We start from the raw sequence: 24,000 nt of genomic DNA on the forward strand, positions 1-24,000 counted from the left end.
GAGAGATTCAACCTAGAAATAAGGAGAAATTTTCTGACAGTGAGAACAATCTTACTTGCATTCAGAGGTTGTGTGAGCTTCATCACTGGAAGCTTTCAAGAACAGATTGGACTGCCATCTGTCAGAAATGGTGGAGGGTTGCTGGGTGGAGGGTTGGACTAGATTACCTTTCAAGGTACCTTCCAACTCTGTTACTCTGTTCTGTGCTGTTCTGTTCTGAATGCATTTAACTGAGAAGTTGCTCTGATGGGAAACTCTTTCCAATACTGTATGTTCCAGTGGTGGATGGATTGGGGGAGGGTGACACAAGCTTTCAACAATGCTTACAGAAAGAGAAAAGCTGCTTGTATGATAAGGCTAAAGGTCTGATGAAACAGAGGGCCAAGGTAAAGGAGTAGTGGGATTCCTGCCAGTAGGATAATGGAATGGCCTTGAATCAGAAAACAATCTGATGGTGCCACTACATGGATGACATGTTTGTCATCATCAAAAGAAGTTCTGCTGTGTAGTATGATCAGACTTCCTTTGTTCCTTTGTTCTCCTGAAATCAAGAAAGATTTTCACCATTGAGAAAATTTTCAATTTTAACAAACTCAGAGAGGGCCTATGAAAAATTCCATAGATAAAAATCCTAAAGGGCAAAGAAAATTTCAAGAAGAATGGGAAACTCTGAAAAATATGATAATAAAAGCCCAGTCCAACACAATACCACTGAAAAAGAGAAACAAGAAATTCAAGAAGAATGCTCCACGATCAAAGAAGACAACTATCTGAACCTTCTCAAGAGAACAGGTCAGGATCTAGAGAAGTGGAAGAACATGCAGATATCCCTACTAGGTAGAATAGCAATTATAAAAACTTACATACTCCCGAAATGGATATACCTATTCTATACAGCACCAGCTAGATTGGATAATAATTTTTTTAAAAAACTAAATTACTATGTCCTTAAATTCATTTGGCAAAATAAAAAACCCAGAATCAAACTTAAAATGCTTCAAGAGCTTAAAGAAAGAGGAGGATTTGGTGTTCCAAAATGGGAATACTACTATCAGGCCGCAAATTTAGTCTGGATCAGGGATTGGTAATTGTTGAGAAGAAGGAGGTTGTTGATCTTGGAAGGGGAGGGGCTACATCAAGATTGGCATTATTTTCTTTGGCAAAACAGAATCCCAAAGCACAGGTGCCTTGCAGGACATTATGTGAGGAATATTCTAATTGAGTCCTGGAGGAAAATTAAGGGTAAATTTTACTCTTCAATCCCCTCTTGACTGGTCCCACTTGAAGCTATAACGTATAGGCCTCTATATAACAAAGAAAATCACCTCTCTTACCGGAAACTTCTGGACCCCCATGGTAGTCTGAAATCAAGAAATGAGTTGGAGCTGCAGGGAAGACAACTGGATTGGTGGGCTTATGCCCAAATTTGCTCGAAATTTAAAAAAGATAGGGAACAAGATGGTATTAATTTGAATCAGCATGATCTGGACAATATCATTCTAGGAAAAGAGGACAAAATGTTATCAAGGATATATAAACTTTTAATAGACTATTGGATAGGGGATGAAATAGTTAAAGACTCTATGATTGCCTGGGGGAGAAATATTGGCTATCCAATTGATATGACAAAATGGGAAGAAATCTGGCTTAAACATATGAAATTCCTGTGGGCAACATCATACAAAGAAAATGTGTACAAGATGCGGTATAGATGGCACCTTCCACCTGCTCGTCTTTCTAAAATGTATTCAAATCTCTCACCAAACTGTTGGAAGTGTGGGGAGATTGGCACCTATTTCCACATGTGGTGGACCTGTTCCAGGACGACTGAATTCTGGAAAATTATACAGGCATGGATCATGGAAATCACAGGTTATAACCTAATTCTGAAACCAGAGTACTATCTACTGAACATTAGGCCAGACAACATAGGCACAAATATATGGTGTCTGTGTGTATTTATCACCACGTCAGCAAGAATATGTTTCGCCCAACATTGGAAGGGGAAAGACCTGCCGGCTGAAGATTTGATTTTGGAGAAAATTTTGGATTATGCAGAAGCCGACAGACTGACTAAAGCATTGAGAGATCAAAAGGACTCCGTATATTTCCAATGTTGGGACAAATGGTACGTTTGGTTGAACAACAGACGCCCAAAAAGTCAAGTATAACCAGGATTATGTTTAATATATGTTAAATCTGACTGAAGCCTACATACCGTAGAAAGTGTAAATATCATGTAAAGTTCCTGTCGTGATCATTTGTTTGACTATTTCTTTTTTTTTTGATGTATTGTTTTAAATAAATAAAAAAATTTAAAAAGAAAAAAGAAAAAAGAAAAAAAAAGAAATTCAAGAAGCATGGCTGCACAAAGATCTCTCTTATAAACCGAAAGACAAAAAGGACAAATACAAAAAAATGGAAAGAGGGATACATAACTAAGGCAGATAGCCTGAATCTGCAAATATGAAGTCAGGAAAGCAAAGGCTCAGAATGAAAAAGGCTTGCAACAAAAGTCAAAGATAATTTTTAAAAAATTTCTTTCAACATATAAATAACAAAGAAATAGTCAAGGAAACAGTTGGTCCAATAAAGAGAGAAGATGGCAAGAAAGTAACAAGCAGTAGAGAGAAAGCAGAGCTATTTAACTCATTTTTTGTATCAGTTTTCATACAAAAAGAAACTATAGCCCAACCTATCAAACATATAACTGTAAAAGACAGACTAGAAATAAAAATTAAAATAAGCAAGAAAATGGTAAGACAACACTTGTCTGACCTTGATTAATATACATCACTGGGATCACTGATGGACTACATCCCAGAGTTCTGAAGGAGCTGGCAGATGTTAACTCTGAACCATTATACCAGGGGTGAAATGCTCCCGGTTCAGACCAGCTCAGGCGAGTAGATAGTGATGGCGGTGGGCAGTTCGGAGAACCGGTAGCAAAAATCCCTGCCCCTGCCCCCGCCCCCCCCCAAGCCCAGCATAGCCCCGCGATCATCAGAGCCTTTTTTTCCTTTTAAATGGCTCTGACCAGCCAAGCTCTGACATCCTAGCTGAGTTGCCTGCTAATCAGGCAACTCAGCTTGGATCGCCACAGCCATGTAAAAGAAAAAAAGTTTCTTTTTTTCTCCCCCGCCTCCAGCTTAGATGCTGATTGCATGACGATCGCAATCCATGCATCAGCAAGCAACTGAATCTCCCTGACTGCAATCAAGCTCATTGATGAGCAGCTCTTTCTGCCTGCCTGCCTTCCTGCCTAGACTTGTGGAATTCAACTCCCAGCAAAGCTGGCTGAGGAATTCTGGGAGTTGAAGTCCACAAGTCTTAAAGTTGCCAAGGTTGGAGATCCCTGTTCTATTGGGTAAGATTTTTTCCCCTTTGGGAACTTAAAAAAAAATAGTTAATTGAGGTTTTTTTTAGTTGTTCTTTTTTTAGACCTAGCCATTTTTAAAAAAAAAAAATTGATTTATATGCCGCCCTTCTCTGGAGACTCAGGGCGGCTTACAATGCGTTAAGCAATAGCCTTCATACTTTTGTATATTTATACAAAGTCAGCTTATTGCCCCCACAAACTGGGTCCTCAATTTAACTACCTTAGAAAGGATGGAAGGCTGAGTCAACCTTGAGCCTGGGGAGATTCGAACTTGCAGTAATTGCAGGCAGCTGAATGTTAATAACAGGCTATTAGTCTGCTGCGCCACCAGGCTCTTTTTCCACCAGGCTCTTTTAAAGTTTAGGAAGTTTTAAATTTAGCTGCTTTTATATAAAAATAAAAATAAATAAAAATAAAATAATATTTGTGCAGCTTTCTGAGATTTAGTGTGTTTCTGTAGTGTTTCACTCTAACTACACAAACACACAAAATCTCACAAAGCTCTATGTGGAATTTTGTGTGTGTAAAGTGTGAAAGTTGGTTTTTGGGGCTTTGTGTGAGGTTCCTGCTTGTTGCAAGGGCCATTTTGGGTCTAGCACAGCTGCTTTTACATTGTGGGTGAGCCAGTTGTGTTGTATTGTGTTGTGTGTGTGTAAAGTGTGAACGTTGTTTTTTTGGGCTTTTTGTGGCTGTGTGAGGTTCCTGCTTATTGCGGGGCCATTTTGAGTCTAGCACAGCTGCTTTTACATTGTGGGTGAGCCAGTTGTGTTGTGTTGTGTTTTGTAGGTTAAAAAAGGGCAAAGAAGTGACATTGATTTGGCCACTCCCACCCAGTCACCTTACCACCAAGCCCCGCCCACTAATTAAGCCCCGCCCACAGAACCAGTAGCAAAAAAAATTAGATTTCACCCCTGCATTATACCATATCTATAAAAAATCCTGGAGTATTGAAGAATCAGAAAAGAGCTGATGTGGGTACCATCTTCAAAAAAAAAAAAAAAAAAAAAGGAGGGGGGAACAGACCCAGGAAACTACAGACTAATCAGCATAGTATCAATACCTGGGAAGATACTGGAAAAAATATAATCAAAAAAACCAGATTTGTGAACATCTAGAAACAAATAAAGATATAACTATTAGACAGCACAGGTTTGTTAAAAACAGATCATACCAAACCAATCTTATTTCATTCTTTGACAAAGCGACTTAATTAGTAGACCAGCAAAATGTGTCTAGATAGTATACTTAGACATTAGCAAGGCATTCAACAAAGCAGATCATAACCTACTTCTTGGTAAACTATAAAAATGTGGGATAGATGGCATCACCACCAGATGGATTTGTATCTGGCTGACAAATTGTACTCAACGAGTAATACTTAATGGTACTATGTCTACATGGAAGGAAGAAAGCAGTGGGGTATCCCAAGGTTCTGACTTAGGCCCAGCACTCTTCAATATCTTCATAAATGACTTAGATGAGGGAATAGAAGGGGAATCCATCAAATCTGCAGATGACATTAAGTTAGCAGGAATAGCTAACACCCTAGAAGACAAGCTCAGGATCCAAAAAGATCTTAACGTACTTGAATAATGGGCCCTATCCAACAATGTGAATTTAATGTGTAGAAAAGGTTTTACATCTATGCAGGAAAAACCAAAGATACATGTACAGATTAGGTGAAACCTGGCTCAAAAACAGTATGTCAAAGTTCCGACTGACGAACCCAACCAATGTAAGCACTGCCGAGACAATCCAATTTCTTAATGCAAAACTTAATATACTTGAGTATATCCACAAATGCCAATTCCTCCCTACCCTAAGCCAATGCCTGGTTTATGAACCTCTTCATGACCCAGAAGACTGAAAGGCTGAAGTCTTCCAGACTTTAGGTGCTAAGCTATTCCAAAGGGCCAGGGCAGTTACAGAGAACACATGTCCATGACTGACATTTAAAGGAAGGCACCTGGGGAATGGCAATGGAAAGATGGGATGGGCACATACCCTAGGGAAGGGCAGTCCCACAAATTAGCAGGTCATATGTCCTTCAGGGATTTAAAGGTGATAACCAGCACCTTGAATTGCACCTAGAAAGAAACTGAGCCACAGTACAACTCACATAATAGCAATGTAACACAGGCAAACCAGGGGCACCAATTGCATTCTGGATCAGGGATTCTCCAGAGGTACTCACTACATTCTGGATCATACATTTCCTATAGAGTATGTTACAGTAATTCAGTTGGGTAATCATTAAGATATGGATGACTATGAGGAAGTCCTCCCTATTCAGGAATGGGCACAGCTGATGTACAGTACAAGATGGATTTGTGCAAAGGCTCCCCTAGCCATGGGTCCTTTGAGAAGGAGCTGCACGTCCAAGTAGAATTGCATATCAGTTCCGTCTGGGGAAGAACAAGGATGGCAATACACCAGACTTGAGAACATGTATAAGTGTGTTCAAAAAACCTACAGCTATTCCATCATGCTAGAGTTGAGATAAAGCAGTTCCCTCCTATTGAGAAATGGGTCAGCATCCCAACAGTATCACCTACCTTACATGTGGAAATGTATGGACAAGTATCATTCACATATTGATGGGATCAAATCCTATGCTGCCAAATTATCTAAGGTCTGAAATACCACACATAACAGGGTCTCTTCTCCTCTCCTCCCTTACCAACATTAATTGGAACTATTTGTAGGAGGTTCAATGCAAAACCAATTCCTTCTTTCTAATCCCAACAGTTGGTCCAAAAGGATGCCATGGTTGGTGGTATCAAAAACAACCAAGAGATCCTTGTAAGGCTTTTATATTTTATATATCTTCCCTATTGCTATCACACTATTGCTATTGTTATGGTGTACTTAAGTGTATAGATTCTCTCTATTTTGAATAATGTGCAGTTAGGCCGATGCTGTGCAACGCCAGGTCTGTGGTTAATAAGGCCCCCTCATCTGCGAGTTAATTCAGGAGGGGGGAGCGGACCTGGCGGGTATTACAGAGACCTGGCTGGGCCAAGGGGAGGGGTCCCCCTTGTAGAAATGTGCCCACCAGGCTTCCGAGCATTTCATCAGCCGAGGGCCCAGGGCAGGGGTGGGGTGGGGGGTGGCGGTTGTCATTAAGGAAAGTCTTGATCCGAGGGAGACCACTGTACCACAGATAGCCGGATGTGAGCCTGTCCTGGTGAAGTGGGGCCATGGGATGCAGATGGGCCTGCTGATCACGTATCTGGCTACCTGCCACGTGACAGTGGCCCTGCCCAAGCTTCACAACGTTATTGCCGGAGTGGCGGTTGATATCCCCAGACTGGTGGTCATGGGGGACTTCAAACTGCCGTCGGCCGGTGAGGCATCTGAGGTGGCCCAGGAGTTCATGGCTTCCATGACGGCCTTGGACCTGACACAACTAATTCATGGCCCTACTCACACGGGAGGACACACTCTGGACTTAATTTTTGTCTCTGGTCAGTGGTTGAATGGCCAGGTTATAGGGGACATAGCTATTGAGCCCCTGTCATGGTCTGACCATTCTCTCCTGAGGCTGGACTTTCTGACCACTGCACCCCACCGCAGGGAGGTGGAACCAATTAGGTGGTTCCGCCCCAGGCACCTGATGGATCCGGAGAGATTCCAGAGGGAGCTTGGGCCATTTCCTGAGGCTTTGGCTCACGACTCGACTGAAGATCTGGTGGACGCCTGGGATAGGACGGCCGCCGGGGCTTTGGATCGTGTCGTGCTTTTGCAGCGTCTGATCCAGCGTCGCACCTGCCCAGCTCCTTGGTTCATCGAGGAGCTGAGGGGAATGAAACGCCAGAAAAGACGCCTAGAGAGTGGTTGGAGGGCCAGTCGCTCTGAATCTGATCGAACACTAATTAGGTCTCATATTAAGACCTATTTAGTGGCGATAAAAGCGGCAAAGTGTGATTACTTTTCCACTCTTATTGCATCGGCAGATAATCGCCCAGCCGCCTTGTTTAGAGTGACCCGCTCCCTCCTACATCAGGGAGCGCGGGAGGACCCCTTGCAAGGGCAGGCTGAGGATTTTGCACAGTATCTGCATGATAAAATCACTCAAATTCGGGAAGGCTTGGACTCTGACTGGGTAGATTCTGGCGGGGTGACTGAGGCGGGTCTTGAGAATGTTATCTGGGACGAATTTGATCCTGTGACTCCTGAGGACATGGACAGGATTCTGTGGAGGTTAAATGCAACCACATGTTTACTGGACCCGTGTCCCTCCTGGCTGGTACTGGCTACCCGGGAGGTTACGCGAGGCTGGCTCCAGAGGATTATAAATGCTTGTTTGAGGGAAGGTTTCCTGCTGCCTGCTTTGAAAGAGGCGGTGGTGAGGCCCCTCCTTAAGAAGCCTTCTCTGGATCCAGCTGTTATGGCTAACTACCGTCCTGTCTCCAACCTTCGCTTTATTGCGAAGGTTGTTGAGAGTGTGGTTGCACAACAGCTCCCACAGTACCTGGATGAAACCATCTATCTAGACCCGTGCCAGTCCAGCTTCAGGCCTGGGTCCAGCATGGAAACGGCATTGGTCGCGTTGGTTGATGATCTCTGGAGGGCTCGGGACAGGGGTTGCTCCTCTGTTCTGGTCCTATTAGATCTCTCAGCGGCTTTTGATACCATTGACCATGGTATCATGCTGCATCGGCTGGAGAGATTGGGGGTGGGAGGCACCGTGTTGCGGTGGTTCTCTTCCTATCTCTCCAACCAGTCGCAGTCTGTGTTGGCAGGGGGGCAGAGGTCAACCTCGAGGCGCCTTGTTTGTGGGGTGCCACAAGGGTCGGTCCTCTCGCCACTCCTGTTCAACATTTATGTGAAGCCGCTGGGTGAGATCATCCATGGATTTGGGGTGCGATGCCATCTGTACGCTGATGACACTCAGCTGTACATCTCCACCCCAAACCACCCCAACGATGCCCTTGAAGTGATGACTCAATGTCTGGAGGCCGTACGGGTCTGGATGGGGAGGAACAGGCTTCGACTCAACCCTTCCAAGACCGAGTGGCTGTGGATGCCGGCATCCCGATATAGCCAGCTGGCGCCATCACTGGCTATTGGGGGCGAGTCATTGACTCCCACAGAGGGGGCTCACAACTTGGGCGTCCTCCTGGACACATGGCTGTCTTTAGAAGAGCATATGACGGCCGTGGCCAGGGGGGCTTTTTATCAGGTTCACCTGATACGCCAGTTGCGCCCCTTTCTGAGTTGGGATTCCTTATGCACAGTCACTCATGCTCTCATCACTTCTCGCCTGGACTACGCTAACGCTCTCTACATGGGGCTCCCCTTGAGGCTCCAACTGGTCCAGAATGCAGCTGCGCGGGTGATCACGGGAGCAACATGGCGCTCCCATATAACACCTCTCCCGCGTGAGCTGCACTGGCTCCCAATGGTCTTCCGGGTGCGCTTCAAGGTGTTGGTTCTCACCTTTAAAGCGTTCCATGGCTTAGGGCCAGGGTATTTACGAGACCGCCTTCTGCTACTGATAACCTCCCACCGACCAATACACTCCCACAGAGAGGGCCTCCTCAGGGTACCGTCGGTCAAGCAATGTCAGCTGGCAGCTCCCAGGGGGAAAGCCTTCTCTGTGGGAGCACCCGCCCTCTGGAACGAGCTACCTCCCGGAATACGGCTGATTCCAGATCTCCGCACTTTCCATAGGGCCCTGAAGATGTTTTTATTTCAGCAAGCTGGCCTGGCCTGAATAGGTTTTATGGGTTAGTTTTTTAATTGTATTGCTAGGGGTTTTAAATTGGGGCGGCCATTTAATTTAACTTATTTTTAATTATTTTAACTTTTATATTGTATGTTATTTTAATTTTCGGCTGTTCACCGCCCTGAGTCCCTTCAGGGAGAAGGGCAGGATATAAATTTAATAAATAAATAAATTTTATGTGTGAATGTATCCACAGACATATGCTAGCATATTGAATATGCTTATAATATTTCAGCTCCTATATACAGTAAGCAGATTAATTCAACTCTTTGATTTATATTTATGAAAAAACTACAGATTACAGTTGGAAGCCTGAATATGTGAGTGCTACATGAAATAAGCTTTCTGTGTACAGAAAAAAAAGTGAGTGAGGAAAGATCACCCATGGTAATGTTAATTGCTAATGGTTTTAAATGATACAATCCAAAAAATCCAATTGATTATTGCATCCATAAGTTAGTTTTTATCAAATGTAGCAGCAACAATAAATATAATTCAGAACAGTCTAGGGCTTGTTAGGTTATTGTTTTGGTCTTCAAGGTCTTCACTTCAATTTCAGATCTATTTTTTTACAGTAAGATAGCTACTGTAATATAAGTTAGGAGCAGGGTCTGTCAATCAGTGTATTATTTTGAATCCATACGAGCCCAGTTAATATTAGACATTGCCAGAAGCAAGCTGATGGGAGAGCATATCTCTCATTGATGATATTTGTTTATTTAGAAACTATTTCACTCCATAAGTCAGTGATGGCTAACCTTTTTTGCCATCGCGTGCCAGGAGAGGGGGGTGGGGGAGGGACGTGCGCACACATGCCCACGCGCATGCGCATGCAACACCCGCCCCCCGCTCCAGGCACATGATGGCCTGGTAGGCCTGTTTTTCTTTCTTACCTGGTTCCAGATCCTCTCTATTTATCTGGGAAGGGCGAAAACAGCCTTTCCCACTCCCTTGGAGGCACTATGGAGGCTGAAAGGGCCTATTTCCCAACTCCCGGTGGGAGAGGAAGTGACATTTTTTGCTGTCCCCAGCCTCCAGAACCTCTCTAGGAGTTTCTAGGAGCCTCTCTAGGAGTCTCTAGGAGTCTCTCTAGGAGTCTCTGGAGGCTGGGGCAGCAAAAAACATCACTTCCTGTCCCACCGGGAGTCAGGAAATGGGCCCTTTCAGCCTCCATAGGGCCTCCAAGGGAGTGGGAAAGGTTGTTTTCACCCTTCCCAGATAAATAGAGAGGATTTGGAACCAGGTAAGAAAGAAAAACGGCCATTCCCCCTCCCCCCAGGCCCTCCAGAGACAGGAAACAGCCTGTTTCCCTACTTCTGGTGGGCCCAGAAGGCCCGAAAATCAGCTGGCCAGTGTGCACATGCGCCCCAGAGCTGAGCTGGCGTGCCCACTAATATGGCTCCGCATGCCACCTGTGGCACGCGTGCCATAGGTTCGCCATCACGGCCATAGGTCTTTGATAATATAAAAATGTTGTAACAACAATAAGAAATTTCTAAGCAATAATAGACAATAATGATGTGTATCTTCTCTGTCTCCTTCATCATTAAATGTCTTTTAGAAAAGCTAGGTTTTAAGTCTTCTCCAGATGGCCATGGGGGAGCATTTCTGCTTCCAAGTTAGGCGACGTGTCACCAGGAATACTTGTCTCTGTATCTATCTACATTGTACATCTGATATAATAATTGACTTACAGGTTCATATTACTTACCACACAGCCTTGTGCCACTGAATAAATTAAGATCACAATAAAAATACACAAAATGGTTCTAATTTGTATTGTCAGGCACCCTGGAAAACACTGAAAGACAAAACCAATATATATTCATTTGGAAAATGATTGTCCACACTATTGTTATTGTTGTTATATACACAAAAATGTGAAATCACAGTTGACAGTTCTTTAGGTGAAATTGGCCTTTATATGCATCAAGTTCTTTCCCAAAATCTAGGATGTCATAATGTAGTAGTATGGTATATGTATGAATCTAAACAGAGTGACCTGTTGTAATTGACAGATGGAAATAGTGTCAATGTGCAGATTTTTTAAGTGCCATCCAATATTTTTTGGAATAGCACCCAGTGTGCCAATCACCACTGGGATCACCATGGTTGGTTTATGCCATAATTTTTCAAGTTCAATTTTCAAATCTTTTGTACCAGGTAATCTTTTCCAATTCTCATCCTTTTTGAAAGATGTCATAAAATTAATAATGTCCTGATGCATTTCCTTTACCCCACAAAAAGGAAAAATATTTTATTTCTTATGGTCATAAAACGTAACTCAATTGTATTCTCAGATCATGTTTCAATTATATTAACATCTGACTTCAAAGAAGTTCAGTCAGTTAAAGATGGGAGATATTTTAATACTTCTTTGTCACATGGTAATAATGTTTCTGATTATATTTATTATATTGTATTAAACAACAAAAATGATAATTTTATGAATATAATCAAGATTTTACCAATCTATAGGTAGTATGGAATGCATATAAAGTTTATATGTTATGTGGATGTTCATACCTCATGAAAAGTAAAAGTTTTAGTTACAAACATATGCAATTTTGATTGAAAAATGTTTACTGGCATCCACAAGGAATCACATGCAACAGACTTATAATGCATTCTAAATCTATTTTAGTCCAGATCAGTGGTGGGTTGCCCCCAGTTCGGACCAATTTGCAAGAACCGGTAGTAAAACCGGTGGGAGGTTCCACCCACTGACCTGGATGTCATCAGAAGTGATCTGCACATGTGCAGAAGCTTCTGCGCATGCTCAGAAGAGCGTGAGTGCACTCACTTCACTTGCGCACGCACGATGCAAACCGGTAGTAAAGGTAAATTGAACCCACCCCTGGTCCAGGTGTATTAAAAATTATACAAAGGCTTAATATTGTTATATGTTGAAAAACATATTGCAATTGTTGAAATTAATTGTCTAAAGGAAGTTATTAGATATTGATTTCTGCCTAATTTTGTTAAATAGATTGCATTTTATTATTTTCAACCAATAGCAAGATGAACAGCAAAATAGCTATGGTTGCTAAATGCATTCTCTTAATAAAATAAATAAACTCTTCAAAATTTATATTTTTCACGCAATAAATTGCCCACAACGAATAAGCAACAGGAAGGGTAAAACTTTGAGTATGCTGGTAATAAAGTCACAAGTAAGCTGTTTTTTAAGTTTTAGCCTCATAGTCAAGCCTATTCTTTTCTGCTCCATTTGTTATTGGAAAGAAAGTTCTCTGTCTGGGTGTTTATCTCTAACCACTTTGCAACACAGGTGTTGGCTACCATGAGTTGGCCACCAGAGGCTCTCTCTGCCTTCTCTTTGGTTGAGTGAAAACTGTTAATGAGTACTCAAATTTCAACCACTTTGTAAGGGATATACTGTAGGGCCCTCTCTTGAGGCTTTTCAAAATCTTTCTTGAGTTTTACTGCAGATATTATCTACTTTTCCACATGATTTCCCCAAGTCTTTCCATTTTTTTTTTCTTTTCTATATTATTGTTCCTAACAATAATGATGCTAATAATGCAAAGTGAGCATTCTAACTCCAGAATCAATATATCAACAAAATAATGATTTAAACACAAGTAAGGGTAAGCTAAAGTAATTAATAACAAACTCAGTTTCACAGCAGAAAACTCTTCAAGCATTTATCACTTATTTACTGGAGTGTGATGCAGTCATTATTTCTCTGTGTATCAGAACTGGTACAATTTTTATTTTCACCAATAAAAAATAGATTTAATAAAAGGGTTTTTTTAAAGGAAGTGAAATATAGGATTCATAAAAGCCCTAAATGACATTAGCCATTATACATTAAAAGAGCTATCTACCCATAGACATGAAATATAGAAGAAATAAAATCAAGACTGGAATAATTGATACATATATTTCTTTTTCACAAACGCTTTCACAAAAGTCACTTACTTGTACTCGAGTGACATGTAGATACATGATGCATGCCACCAGGAAGCACATGCAAAATACTAAGAGAACAAGGACTATGGTACTCCTAGGGGGGGAAAACATATTCAAACTAAGTCATTGCACACAAATAAAAGCAAATTCTTAGCAACATTAGTAGAATCTAACTAAATATCAAGGATTTTTCTTTCTTAATACATAAGTTTCTTCATGATGCATTCTAAATTATTCTTTCTCTGTTGTTCATTTTTAGTGGAATTACTTTTTTTGTATATAATTAGAAGAACAATGGTTTTTTGAAAAAAATGTAAAACATGTCCTCTGTGAATAAAGTTAATTATGATTGTTTTCAAGAATAATGTGTTTAGACATAACCCATTGATATGCAGACACTGGTAACACAGAAAAATATTATATAATGTAGTTTCAGAAAACAAGAATGTAGTTAGGCAATAGCGCTTACACTTATATACCACTTCTTAGTACTAGCTTTACAGGCCTCTCTATGCAGCATATTGTTCCCTACAATCTGGGTCCTCATTTTATTGACCTCAGAAGGCTGAGTCATCCGTGAGGATCAAACTCCTGGCAGTGAGCTGAATTAGTCTGCAATTCTGCATTCTAACCAGGGGTGAAATGCTACCGGTTCACTCCAGTTCGAATGAACCGGTAGTGATAAAAACTATCAGTTCAGACAAACCAGTAGTGGGATTCTACCGGTTCGCACTGGTTCGATAGAATCTATTGTTAAGTAGTTAAGCAATTTGGAGAACCAGTTGTTAGAAGAAATCTCCTTTTGTTTTTTTCCACTTTACAGGGTTAATCCTGTAAGGAATTGTTGTTTCCTAGCCTAATCTTTATTGCCCTGCTTACAGAAACTGCCTCTCCATTAACCCTTATTACATTCTTGGCAATATGCCTAGACTTACTGTCGCTTCCGGTTCCGAGCTTCTTGGAGGTGGTTTTTTGTTTTTGTTTTTTGGCTTGACTTTCTTAAAGGGGAAGGGTTGTTTTAAGCTTTTTACACCGCTGTTGGGAAGAAATAATCCCCTGTTGGAGTTCTTCCAGCCAGGGTGCAATGATCAGCACTTTGAAGAAATAATTGAATAACGAAGCAGAAGCTTTTAATGACAAGGAACCAAGATGAGTGACATTCAGCAAGGCTTCTTGGCTAGCTAGAAAGATTGACATTCAAACGTGAATTTACATACCCTTTCTGACTTTTGGTCTAAAACTGGTTTTTGGTGAAGTTTAATTCTGTGCTTGGTGATGTTTAATCCTGTGTTTAGTGTTGGGATAATTTTCTCTATTCAGCTTTGTTTGGAAGGAAAAATGTTAATCTTTGTTCCTGAAAAAAAGCAGCTTTGGAAATTTGACTAGTTCTGTGTCTATTTGTTCTGGTAATTGGTTTAACAAGCAACAGATACTCTGTTTACTCCTTTGCTTCATTCTGGGGAGCTTAAATGACCTCTCTGCTAAAGGGTTTCACTTGGCTGCTGATAGTTATCATTGCATTTTAACTATTTTAATTCCTCAAGGTGCTCTTGCACCCTGCCTGATTTGTAACTCCAGTTTGCTGGTATTTCTAATCTAATGATTGCTATTTAGGGCAGTTTTTTGCAAGCTAAGAAGCTTTTTGTATTTTTGTACAGGTAATCCTTGATTTACAAAAGTTACAATGGCACTGAAAAAAGTGACTTATGACCGTTTTTCACACTTATGAACATTGCAGCAAACTGTCATTAGGACAAAGAAGCAATGCCACATTACCACCTGGCCATGCCCATCCGGTCACATGAAGCACCGCAGTTGTGAAATGAGTGACACGGTTGTTAAGAATGCTGCAATGAGTATAAATGTTGACCAGTCAAAAGTGCACGGACCTGTCAGAAATCACTTTTTTTCAGCCCTCTAGGTAGTCCCTATGTGCATATGGACTACTCAGAGGGCTGAAAAAGTTATTTTTGACCGGTCCTTGCACTTATGACTGTCCTTACATTTTACGTTTTGTGCCCTATCTTGTCACTGTAGTGAAAAGAAGCAGTTGTGAAATGAGTGACATAGTTGTTAAAAATGCTGCAACAGGCATAAATGTGAGGATGGTCATAAGTGTGAGGACAGGTCAAAAGTGCGAGGACCAGTCAGAAAAGACTTTTTTCAGCCCTCTGAGTAGTCCCTATGCACATAGCCATGCCCACCCAGTCACATGACCACCAAGCCACATCCCCAAATAAGCCACACCCCACAGAACTGGTTGTTAAAAAAATTGAATCCCACCACTGGGGCAAATGGTAGTTTAAAAAAGCTACCGGTTCCTCTGAACCAGTATTTCTGATGATCAGCTGTGCAGCGGGGTTTAGCTTTGCTAGAAAGCAGGAAATCCTGTTTTCTAGCAAAGCTAAATCACCCGCCACAGCTGATATCCCCCCTTGCTGTTCTACTTACCTTCCCTAGCCTCCTTTTAGTGCATACTGCGCATGCATGTGCGCGCAGCACACACCAAAAGGAGGCTTGGGAAGGTAAGTAGAACAGCAGGAGGAATCAGCTGTGCAGCGCAGTTTAACTTTTCTAGAAAGCAGAAGATCCTGCTTTCTAATGAAGCCAAATTGCGTGCCACAGCTGCTCCCCACTTTGCTTCTACTTACCTTCCCTTCTCCCTTTGCCCCGTAGTGTGCATGTGCACACATGCACAGAGTGTGCATTTGGTGCACACCATGCATATGCACACAGCATGTGTTTCGTGCATAGTGCGTATGCGCAGCCAACGAACTGGCTGCAAACCAGTTCGGATTTTTCCACTGATTCTAACCACTGCGCCACCCTGGCTACTAGCACCATGGGTGAAGTCCTAAACGGGTCCTAAAGAGCTGAATTGTTATATCTCCTTCCCACAATGGCTAGGGGCATATTATCATTGGTTTCATTACTGACCTACCACATGTCAAGGCCCCAAGTACTGTTCTAGTGATAGTTTATCTTCTTTCTAAAATGGCTTATTTCATTCTCTGTCATAGATTCTTTTAATTCTGCTCCTCAAACACCTTATCTCTTTTCTTAAAATAATACATTGCCTAATTTTCTCATTCCTGATAGAGGCAGGAAACTCAGAGCATGTGTATGGAAAGGTGTATTTCACTTATTAGATATAAAACTCCACCTGTCCTATGATCAACACCCAGAGTCAGATACATAGTGAATTAATATCTTCTCAGAGCACTATTCTATTTCTATTGTACACGTATATTTTCCCTATGGCAGAATTTGCTTATAACAGCTTCAGACTATCTACAGTTCTCTACAGTCAAATAAATCTTGGTCCTCCCCTATTCCAAAGACTTCAATTTTTTCAAAAACTGCAAATTGCTTGGCACCCCCTTAAGGAGGAACTGTATTCTGCCAAACATCCTAGAAATATTTTGCCGAATTGTCATTGTCAGGAACCCCTCCCCACCCCATTCTTCGCTGTTGGAGATTTAGGTCTTTAGGTGAGATTTTTCTATTCCACATCAATATCTAAGAAGCTAAATAGAAGTTCATTGGATTATTTCCCTAAAACCTTTCAAGTTCTTGAAGTTATCCTACTACAACCAAAAGTGAGATTCTTCCAGAATTCTTTCCACATTATTTATTAAACTAAGATAGGATAAGGTTACAGAAGTTGCACTGCTTTCCATTTAGAATCCAGTTCATCTCCCCAAACCCCAGGATATTTTCAATCTTTTATTAATGGTCCTTATGTGAATTTGTAAGAAGACAATTAATTTTATTATTAAAGGAGGAATGTCTTGGCAAGTTATCTTGGGTCAGGGGTGAAATGCTCCCAGTTCGGACCGGCTCAGGCGAGTAGTAGCGATGGCGGTGGGCAGTTCGGAGAACCGGTAGCAAAAATCCCTGCCCCCGCCCCCCATGCCTAGCTGAACCGCGCGATCATCAGAGCCTTTTTTTTCTTTTAAATGGCTCTGGTGATCCAAGCTCTGACGATCTCAGCTGAGTTGCCTGCTAATCGGTAGCAAAAATCCCTCCCCCTCCCCACCTCAGCTTGCTTACTTTAGCTGCTGATCACAATGCCTTGCTGTAATCCCCGCAATCCATTGCATCAGCAAGCAACTGAATCTCTCTGCCTGCAATCAAGGAGGCAGGGAGTTGTGGACTTCAACTCCCAGAATTCCTCAGCCAGCAAAGCAAAGCTGGCTAAGGAATTCTGGGAGTTGAAGTCTACAAGTCTTAAAGTTGCCAAGGTTGGAGACCCCTGTTCTATTGGGTAAGTTTTTTCCCCCTTTGGGAGCTTAATTGGGTTTTTTTTTAGTTGTTCTTTTTTTAGACCTGGCCATTTAAAGTTTAGGAAGTTTTAAATTTAGCTGCTTTTATATAAAAATAAATAAAAATAAAATAATATTTGTGCAGCTTTCTGAGATTTAGTGTGTTTCTGTAGTGTTTCACTCTAACTACACAAACACAAAAAATCTCACAAAGCTCTATGTGGAATTTTGTGTGTGTAAAGTGTGAAAGTTGGTTTTTTGGGCTTTTTGTGGCTGTGTGAGGTTCCTGCTTATTGCAGGGGCCATTTTGGATCTAGCACAGCTGCTTTTATATTGTGGGTAAGCCAGTTGTGTTGTGTTGTGTTTTGTAGGTTAAAAAAGGGCAAAGAAGTGACATTGACTTGGCCACGCCCACCTGACCAAAAAACCACTCCCTCCCAGTCACTTTACCACCAAGTCACACCCACTAATTAAGCCACGCAGAACCGGTAGCAAAAATTTTTAGATTTTACCCCTGTCTTGGGTCCAAAATTACATATAAAAATATGATTGGATAACAATTCCTGAGTATCTCACAAAATGGGAGTTATATCAAATAAATGATAGATACTTAAGATAGGATGAGCTAGAAATAAAACTAATAGGAGGCAACAAGGAGAAGTTAAATATCTTCTTGAGTACATTGGTAATATGAAAGAAAAAGAAATGCTGGTTGTTATAATCAGCTTTTCTTGTTCTGCTATATCCTGCAACAATTCTACAATACCCTTTCCAAGAATGTATGCTTTTTATAGTGGTTAGAACCTTCATTTTGTGGAATTAAGTTAGCTGGGTAGCTGCATTTTCACAAATTGACATAGCTGTAATAATAGATTACAGTTCTCCCAAGGGCAGTCTTTGATGATATTTATGTATATTATCTATTGTCTTTGCCTTCTATTTCCTTCATTCTGCCAATCATCAATTTGTTCCTAATGGCTTTATCAATATTAACTGTACCTAAATAAATTATATCTGATTTAATAGTGTGATTCTTTTACATATACACTAAACAAAACAAACTATGTACAGTAGTTTGCTTTCTTATTTTTTGATTTATTTTTCTGGAATAAATTAGTTTCATAAAGCATTAACTTAATTTATTTTAGGAAGCCCTTAGCACAGCGTGGAAGCATTTCTTTCGAACTGAGGTAAGTCATTAACCATTCTTTCTGTCAGAAAGAAGCCATAATCATCATATATAGTTAGGACTTTCAGTTTGCATTGTTTGATGGATGAATTTAACGATGTTGAATTTCAGATGCTTTTATATTTCAGTAGAAAGAAATAGATTAAATAATACTACATCTTTTAAACAAACAAAGAAAAAATAGCCTGTGGATGAATATCTGCTAACTCTCCCCTGAAACAAATATTTAAAAAACTTCTATGACCTATTCTTTTCCCGAAAGAAAAGAATCCCTGATCTCAGTCTGAATTAGGACATCATATGGTTGTACTAGAAGGAAAAATAGTAAATAAGACATTATGGTATACAATTTATATATATAATCTGTTTAACCCTTGGATTTTCTTTACACTGATTTTATGATGCACTGAATCCTTGGCTCTTAAATTTCCATTAGCATTAGAAAAGCCATGAATGCAGATATTGCTCTGTTAAACTTTCCTAGTTCCAAGATGAAAATAGGAACAAAGCAAATTTGCTTCTTATTATGTAGAATGTAGAATGTAGAAATGTCTATTTTATTACTTCCTACAATATTTGTTTTTCCACAAGCAATCCACTTCATTAGCTTTGTTCCCAATAACTTCAGTTAAAGAGCAATGGAAAATTTTCAAAGCTCAAAGAAATTAATTGAGGGTTTTTTAGTATGTTGGATAGAATTTAAGAATTACGCACTTTTAATGAATACAAAGCACATTCAAAATACTTATATAGCAGTATAAATGTACTTGGCATTTAAATTATTGGAAACAAAATAACTTACTGTGGTATTATTAAAAGGTAGACAAGGCCAAATAAGGCAGCTAGAATCAGTGACAATACTACAGCACTGGTGAAATATTCATCCTGAAGTTGGTGATACTGTAAATGAAAGAGGGGAAGGAGAGAGACGAATTTAGTTAGCCATTTGCTTTGCGTTTTGTGATTCTGAAGATAATTGTGCTAAAAATGAAGTACAAAAAGTGATTTAAAATCCTGAAGTTTGCCAGTTCCATATTTCTTTTTAAATATTTATAGTTAGCCCAAATTTGGAAAAAATAATCTTCTTCTAAGCTTCAGAATACTTTGCAAATCAGAATAAGTCTTTACATCACTCCTTATCTTGGAATCAAGGAAAGAAGGGGAAAAAATCCCAGATAAATGTGTGCTATCCTTGAAAGTATGTTGTGTGCTATTCAGAAAACAGCAAAGGCAAGGGTTAGCCTCTTTACACCTCAGGCTGGGAAGGAAAGGTGGAATGCCATCTCTGCAGTTATCTCAGGTCTCAAAAGTGCTATAACATAGCAGCCTTCATTTCCATCCAAAGCTCACATGATTTTTTATTGTTTCATTATATTGGATGTATTAATATTTTATTAACTGTCATTAATAATCTTCCTTTAGGAGCAGACTTCTCTAACTACAGTTATCCACAATGATTTCAGAGAACTTCCACAAAGCTAGGATTTATACATTTTTAAATAGGTTAGATATTATAATTCATTCAAAGCTACTCAAAAAGACAGTTGAATAAAGGTACAATAATTCTAAGAAAGAAATGATCCACAAGAAATAACTCAGTGGAGAAGACAAATTCATTTCTGAGACTAGGAGAAAAAGTTCAGCATGAAGAAGATTACTTGCATTTACAAGAAAGTTCTCTGGTTTCTTAATGAAATCATGAAAAATATTGACATCCTTTCCCCAAAAGAAAATATTTTTTTTTCTTGGTGAAACTGTTTATCTAGGATGAAGCCAACCCTACTTTATCACAAGCTGTGTTTTTGCTTATCACTGCAATTTGTTTGTTAAACATTGTTTCTTACAAAATACACAAATACTATATAATTAATTTTGAATCAAAGCCAGTCCCAACAAACAACATCACAACTTAGTAGTAGTAGCTAGTAAAAACAAAAATGATTAAACAGTTGTAGGGGAAACTGCCAAATATTAACTGAATAAAGAAAAAAGAGTACGCATTTGTTGTGTGTTGGTCTTCTCCAGAAAAAAATTTGAAATATGAACTAAGCTCTGCTCCAAGTTTCCTTCAATATATATATATATATATATATATATATATATATATATATATATATATATATATATATATATATGGAGACTTTTGATCTAAAATTATGAAAAGGTTACAATATCCTGACAATTTAAGGGAGAAATTAGGGTCCTAGGCAAAACAACAACTATCTGATATCGCAAAGGTACATTTTATTTGCCTTGCCCTTACATGTAAAGAAAGAAGGAAGAGGCTCTAGAGATAGCAAATACAAAGGTTCCTTTTTCTCATTGCTGTAACACCAAGGCAAGATTTATTATCTTACCTAACTTGGAACTTTACCACAATGAATTAAAGCCACAGTGATGAAATAATAATTCTGTGACGAATAAAGCCAATCCTTTCCTGAAAGTACATTCTTCATTTTTGTTCCTTTCATCTGAAGAACGCTGTGCAAAATATCTGAAGGACCTCAGATCTGGAAGGCTAAATCTTGCATTTACAAAAAGATGCAACCACGTTTGAGGTATATAGAGGAAGGAAAGATACTTCAAACATGGAAAGAAGCCAATATTTTCTTGCTGCTGAAGGAACATCAAGATGTTATAAAGACAAAGAATTACAGACCAATTTTATTATTAAACAAGGACTATAATCTCTTTGCTGCGGTTTTGGTAGAAAGACTAAAGAAGATTTTACAGGTATATTCATGAAGACCAATCTGGCTTTTTGTCAAAAATACGAATAAGGGGTAATGTGAGAACTGTTTTGAATATTATTGAATATTTACAATATCATAATGAGAAACAGCCACCTCTAATATTCTTAGAAGCAGAGAAGGCCTTTGACAATATAAATTGGGCTTTTATGTTTAAAGTGCTGGAAGAAATGGACTTTAGAGAGAACTTTATTTGACGGGTCAAAGCTGTTTATATGTCAGAGCGAGCAAAAATTGTTATCAATGGTGATTTAACTAATTCATGTGAAATTCGAAAGGATACGAGACAAGGATACCCCCATCTCCTTTGTTGTTTATTTTGTTGCTGGAAGTTTTGAATAGAGATATCAGGCAAGATGAAAAAATAACAGGTATAAGCAGTGATGGGATTCACCTCGTTCACACCACTTCGGGAGAACCGGTTGTTAACTTTCTGAGCAGTTTGGCAAACTGGTTGTTGGAAGAAATCATTAGGGCAGAGAACCAGTAGTTAAATTACTTGAATCCCATCACTGGGTATAAGTATCAAGAAAGAAGTTTATAAATTGAGAGCATTTGCTGATGATTTGATTATAGTCCTGCAAGACTCAAAAAACAATATAAAATATTTGATGAGGAAATTAAATGAGTTTGAGGCTATAGAAGGTTTTAAAATAAACAAACAGAAAACAACAATGCTGATTAAGAATATGTCATCTCACGACTGTGATATATTGACTAAAAAGTATGATTTAAGGCTCAGGAAAAAGGTGAAATATTTGGAAGTTATTTTGACAAACACAAAGACAAAACTGTTTCAGGAATGCCTCTCTGGAATGATATTAAAAAGATTTACTAAGATGGGACAAATTGCATTTATCACTATTGGGTAGAATTTCTGTTATTAAGATGAATGTCTTACCAAATATGCTTTTACTGTTTCAGACATTACCAATACTTGCCACTGACATTCCATTTAAACAATGGCAGAAGTATATTTTCAAGTTTAAATGGCAAGGAAAAAGCCCCAAGAATTAGATATAAACTATTGCAAGATGCTAAAGAAAGAGGGAGTTTGAGTTTACCAGATTTGAAACTGTATTTCGATGCTTGTTATTTGGTCTGGCTAAAGGAGTGGGTAAACCTCCAGAATAAGAGGCTACTTGATTTAGAAGGTCATGAATTAAGGTTTGAATGGCACGGTTATTTATGGTATGACGAAGTTAAAGTAAATGTTGATTTTAACAACCACTTTGTTAGACATGCCATTCTAAGAATTTGGAATAAATATAAAACAAGGTTTTCTACAAAGATGCCTCTTTGGGTGTCCCCTCAGGAAGTCTTTTTCAGAAAAGAAATGGTGGCAAAGCTGGACTGATAAAATAATATCTTTTAATTTTGATGATCCTACCCTCGTCTAAGGAAGAGTTAGAATCAGAATGACATGTCTGCCATTGGTTTACATATTTACAATTGAAAGGAAAATTTAAATTAGATAAAAAGAGTTATAGGTTTGACTTTGTTAAAAATGAACTGGAAATCTTACTGTGTGGTAGTGATGAACATATTATTGCTAAGATTTATGAACTGTCATTGAAATTAAATCTGAAAAGTGAACATGTAAAGCATTTTATGATTCAGTGGCAAGAAATTTTGGATATAATGTTATGCTTGAACAATGGGAGAATATGTGGACAAAAGGTTTAAAATTTACATTAAATTACAATTTAAAAGAAAATTTCTATGATATATTGCTGGCATTTAACACCAGACAAGTTATTCAGAATGTATAAAGGTATTTCAATTGAATGTTGGAAATGTAAATGTAAGGAAGAGATCTTTTATCATTTATGGTGGACATGTGTTAAAGCAAGGAAATATTGGAGTAAGATTCATATTCTAATACAGAAAATTCTTAAAGTGAATGTAAAGATAAAACCAGAACTTTTTCTTTGGAAAAAGACTTGGGAAAAAAATTGGAACTTTGATGTATATGATATATATGTTGATGGCAGCAAGACTACTTTATGCAAGCAAATGGAAGGACATTTTGATCCCCACAATCTATTTAACATGGGGGGGGGGAATCCCATAAGTACTTTTGTTTCTATTTGGAACTGCTTGGACTTAGTGCCTGAGGTGGGGAAAAATGAAGCTTTGATTTTGGGTTTTACTGATTAGATAGGGTTTTTTTTTGTTGTTATAGAAATGGCTAGTTTATACTACTATGTAAAAGTAAAAAGTTGATGTTTGATTTTACTTTTTTATTCTAGTGCACTAGAGAGAGTCGGAAGTCAATGTCTTTTTTCCTTTTTTCCTTCTTTTCTACACTTCTCCCTTCCCTCCCTTATTTTTCCTACTATTTGATTTTGTATTTTATATTATAAACTAATAAAAACTGTAAACACACAAAAAGATGCAACCAATCTTTAAGAAAAGTCTCACCTACCTTTTGCTCACGTTCTATCTGCTTATACCTTAGAGTAAAAAAGTTTAGATCTGCCATTTCTGATTCAGTTTGCCGAGCCTCTATTAAGCGGCTGATATACCGGTTAACTCGGGTTCCAGGAGTGTTATATACAACATTTGTAGAAAAAGAGGAACGATTCCTGAGTTTTTCAGAGGCTGTCCTTAATGCCCTTCTCTGTGGCAAAAATTAAAAATAAAAGGTGAGCGATAAGACTAACAATATAGTTGAAAGATTAAACCACACTGTATTCTAGCATTAAATGGAGTAAAAAATCTCTGCCTTGTAAAAAATCTATAAACTTACA

The 24,000-nt window shown here is 39.2% G+C and overlaps 1 protein-coding gene across 2 annotated transcripts in view; it reads right to left on the reverse strand.

Moving 5' to 3' along the window:
- ADCY1 (adenylate cyclase 1) overlaps nucleotides 1-24,000 on the reverse strand; it is a 221,490-nt gene that overhangs the window by 16,198 nt on the left and 181,292 nt on the right. The window contains exons 9-12 of one of the 2 annotated variants that reach the window (XM_034416444.3): nucleotides 23,676-23,870; nucleotides 19,300-19,397; nucleotides 13,053-13,137; nucleotides 10,822-10,911 (exon numbers count right to left, since the gene is read on the reverse strand). In XM_034416444.3, coding sequence (XP_034272335.1) covers nucleotides 10,822-10,911; nucleotides 13,053-13,137; nucleotides 19,300-19,397; nucleotides 23,676-23,870 — 468 coding nt within the window. The remainder of the gene's footprint in view (nucleotides 1-10,821; nucleotides 10,912-13,052; nucleotides 13,138-19,299; nucleotides 19,398-23,675; nucleotides 23,871-24,000) is intronic. The other variant, XM_034416445.3, reaches the window with a different exon arrangement.

This window comes from Pantherophis guttatus, chromosome 4, assembly GCF_059756535.1.
Source record: "Pantherophis guttatus breed Tessera chromosome 4, ASM5975653v1, whole genome shotgun sequence".
Taxonomy (NCBI): domain Eukaryota; kingdom Metazoa; phylum Chordata; class Lepidosauria; order Squamata; family Colubridae; genus Pantherophis; species Pantherophis guttatus.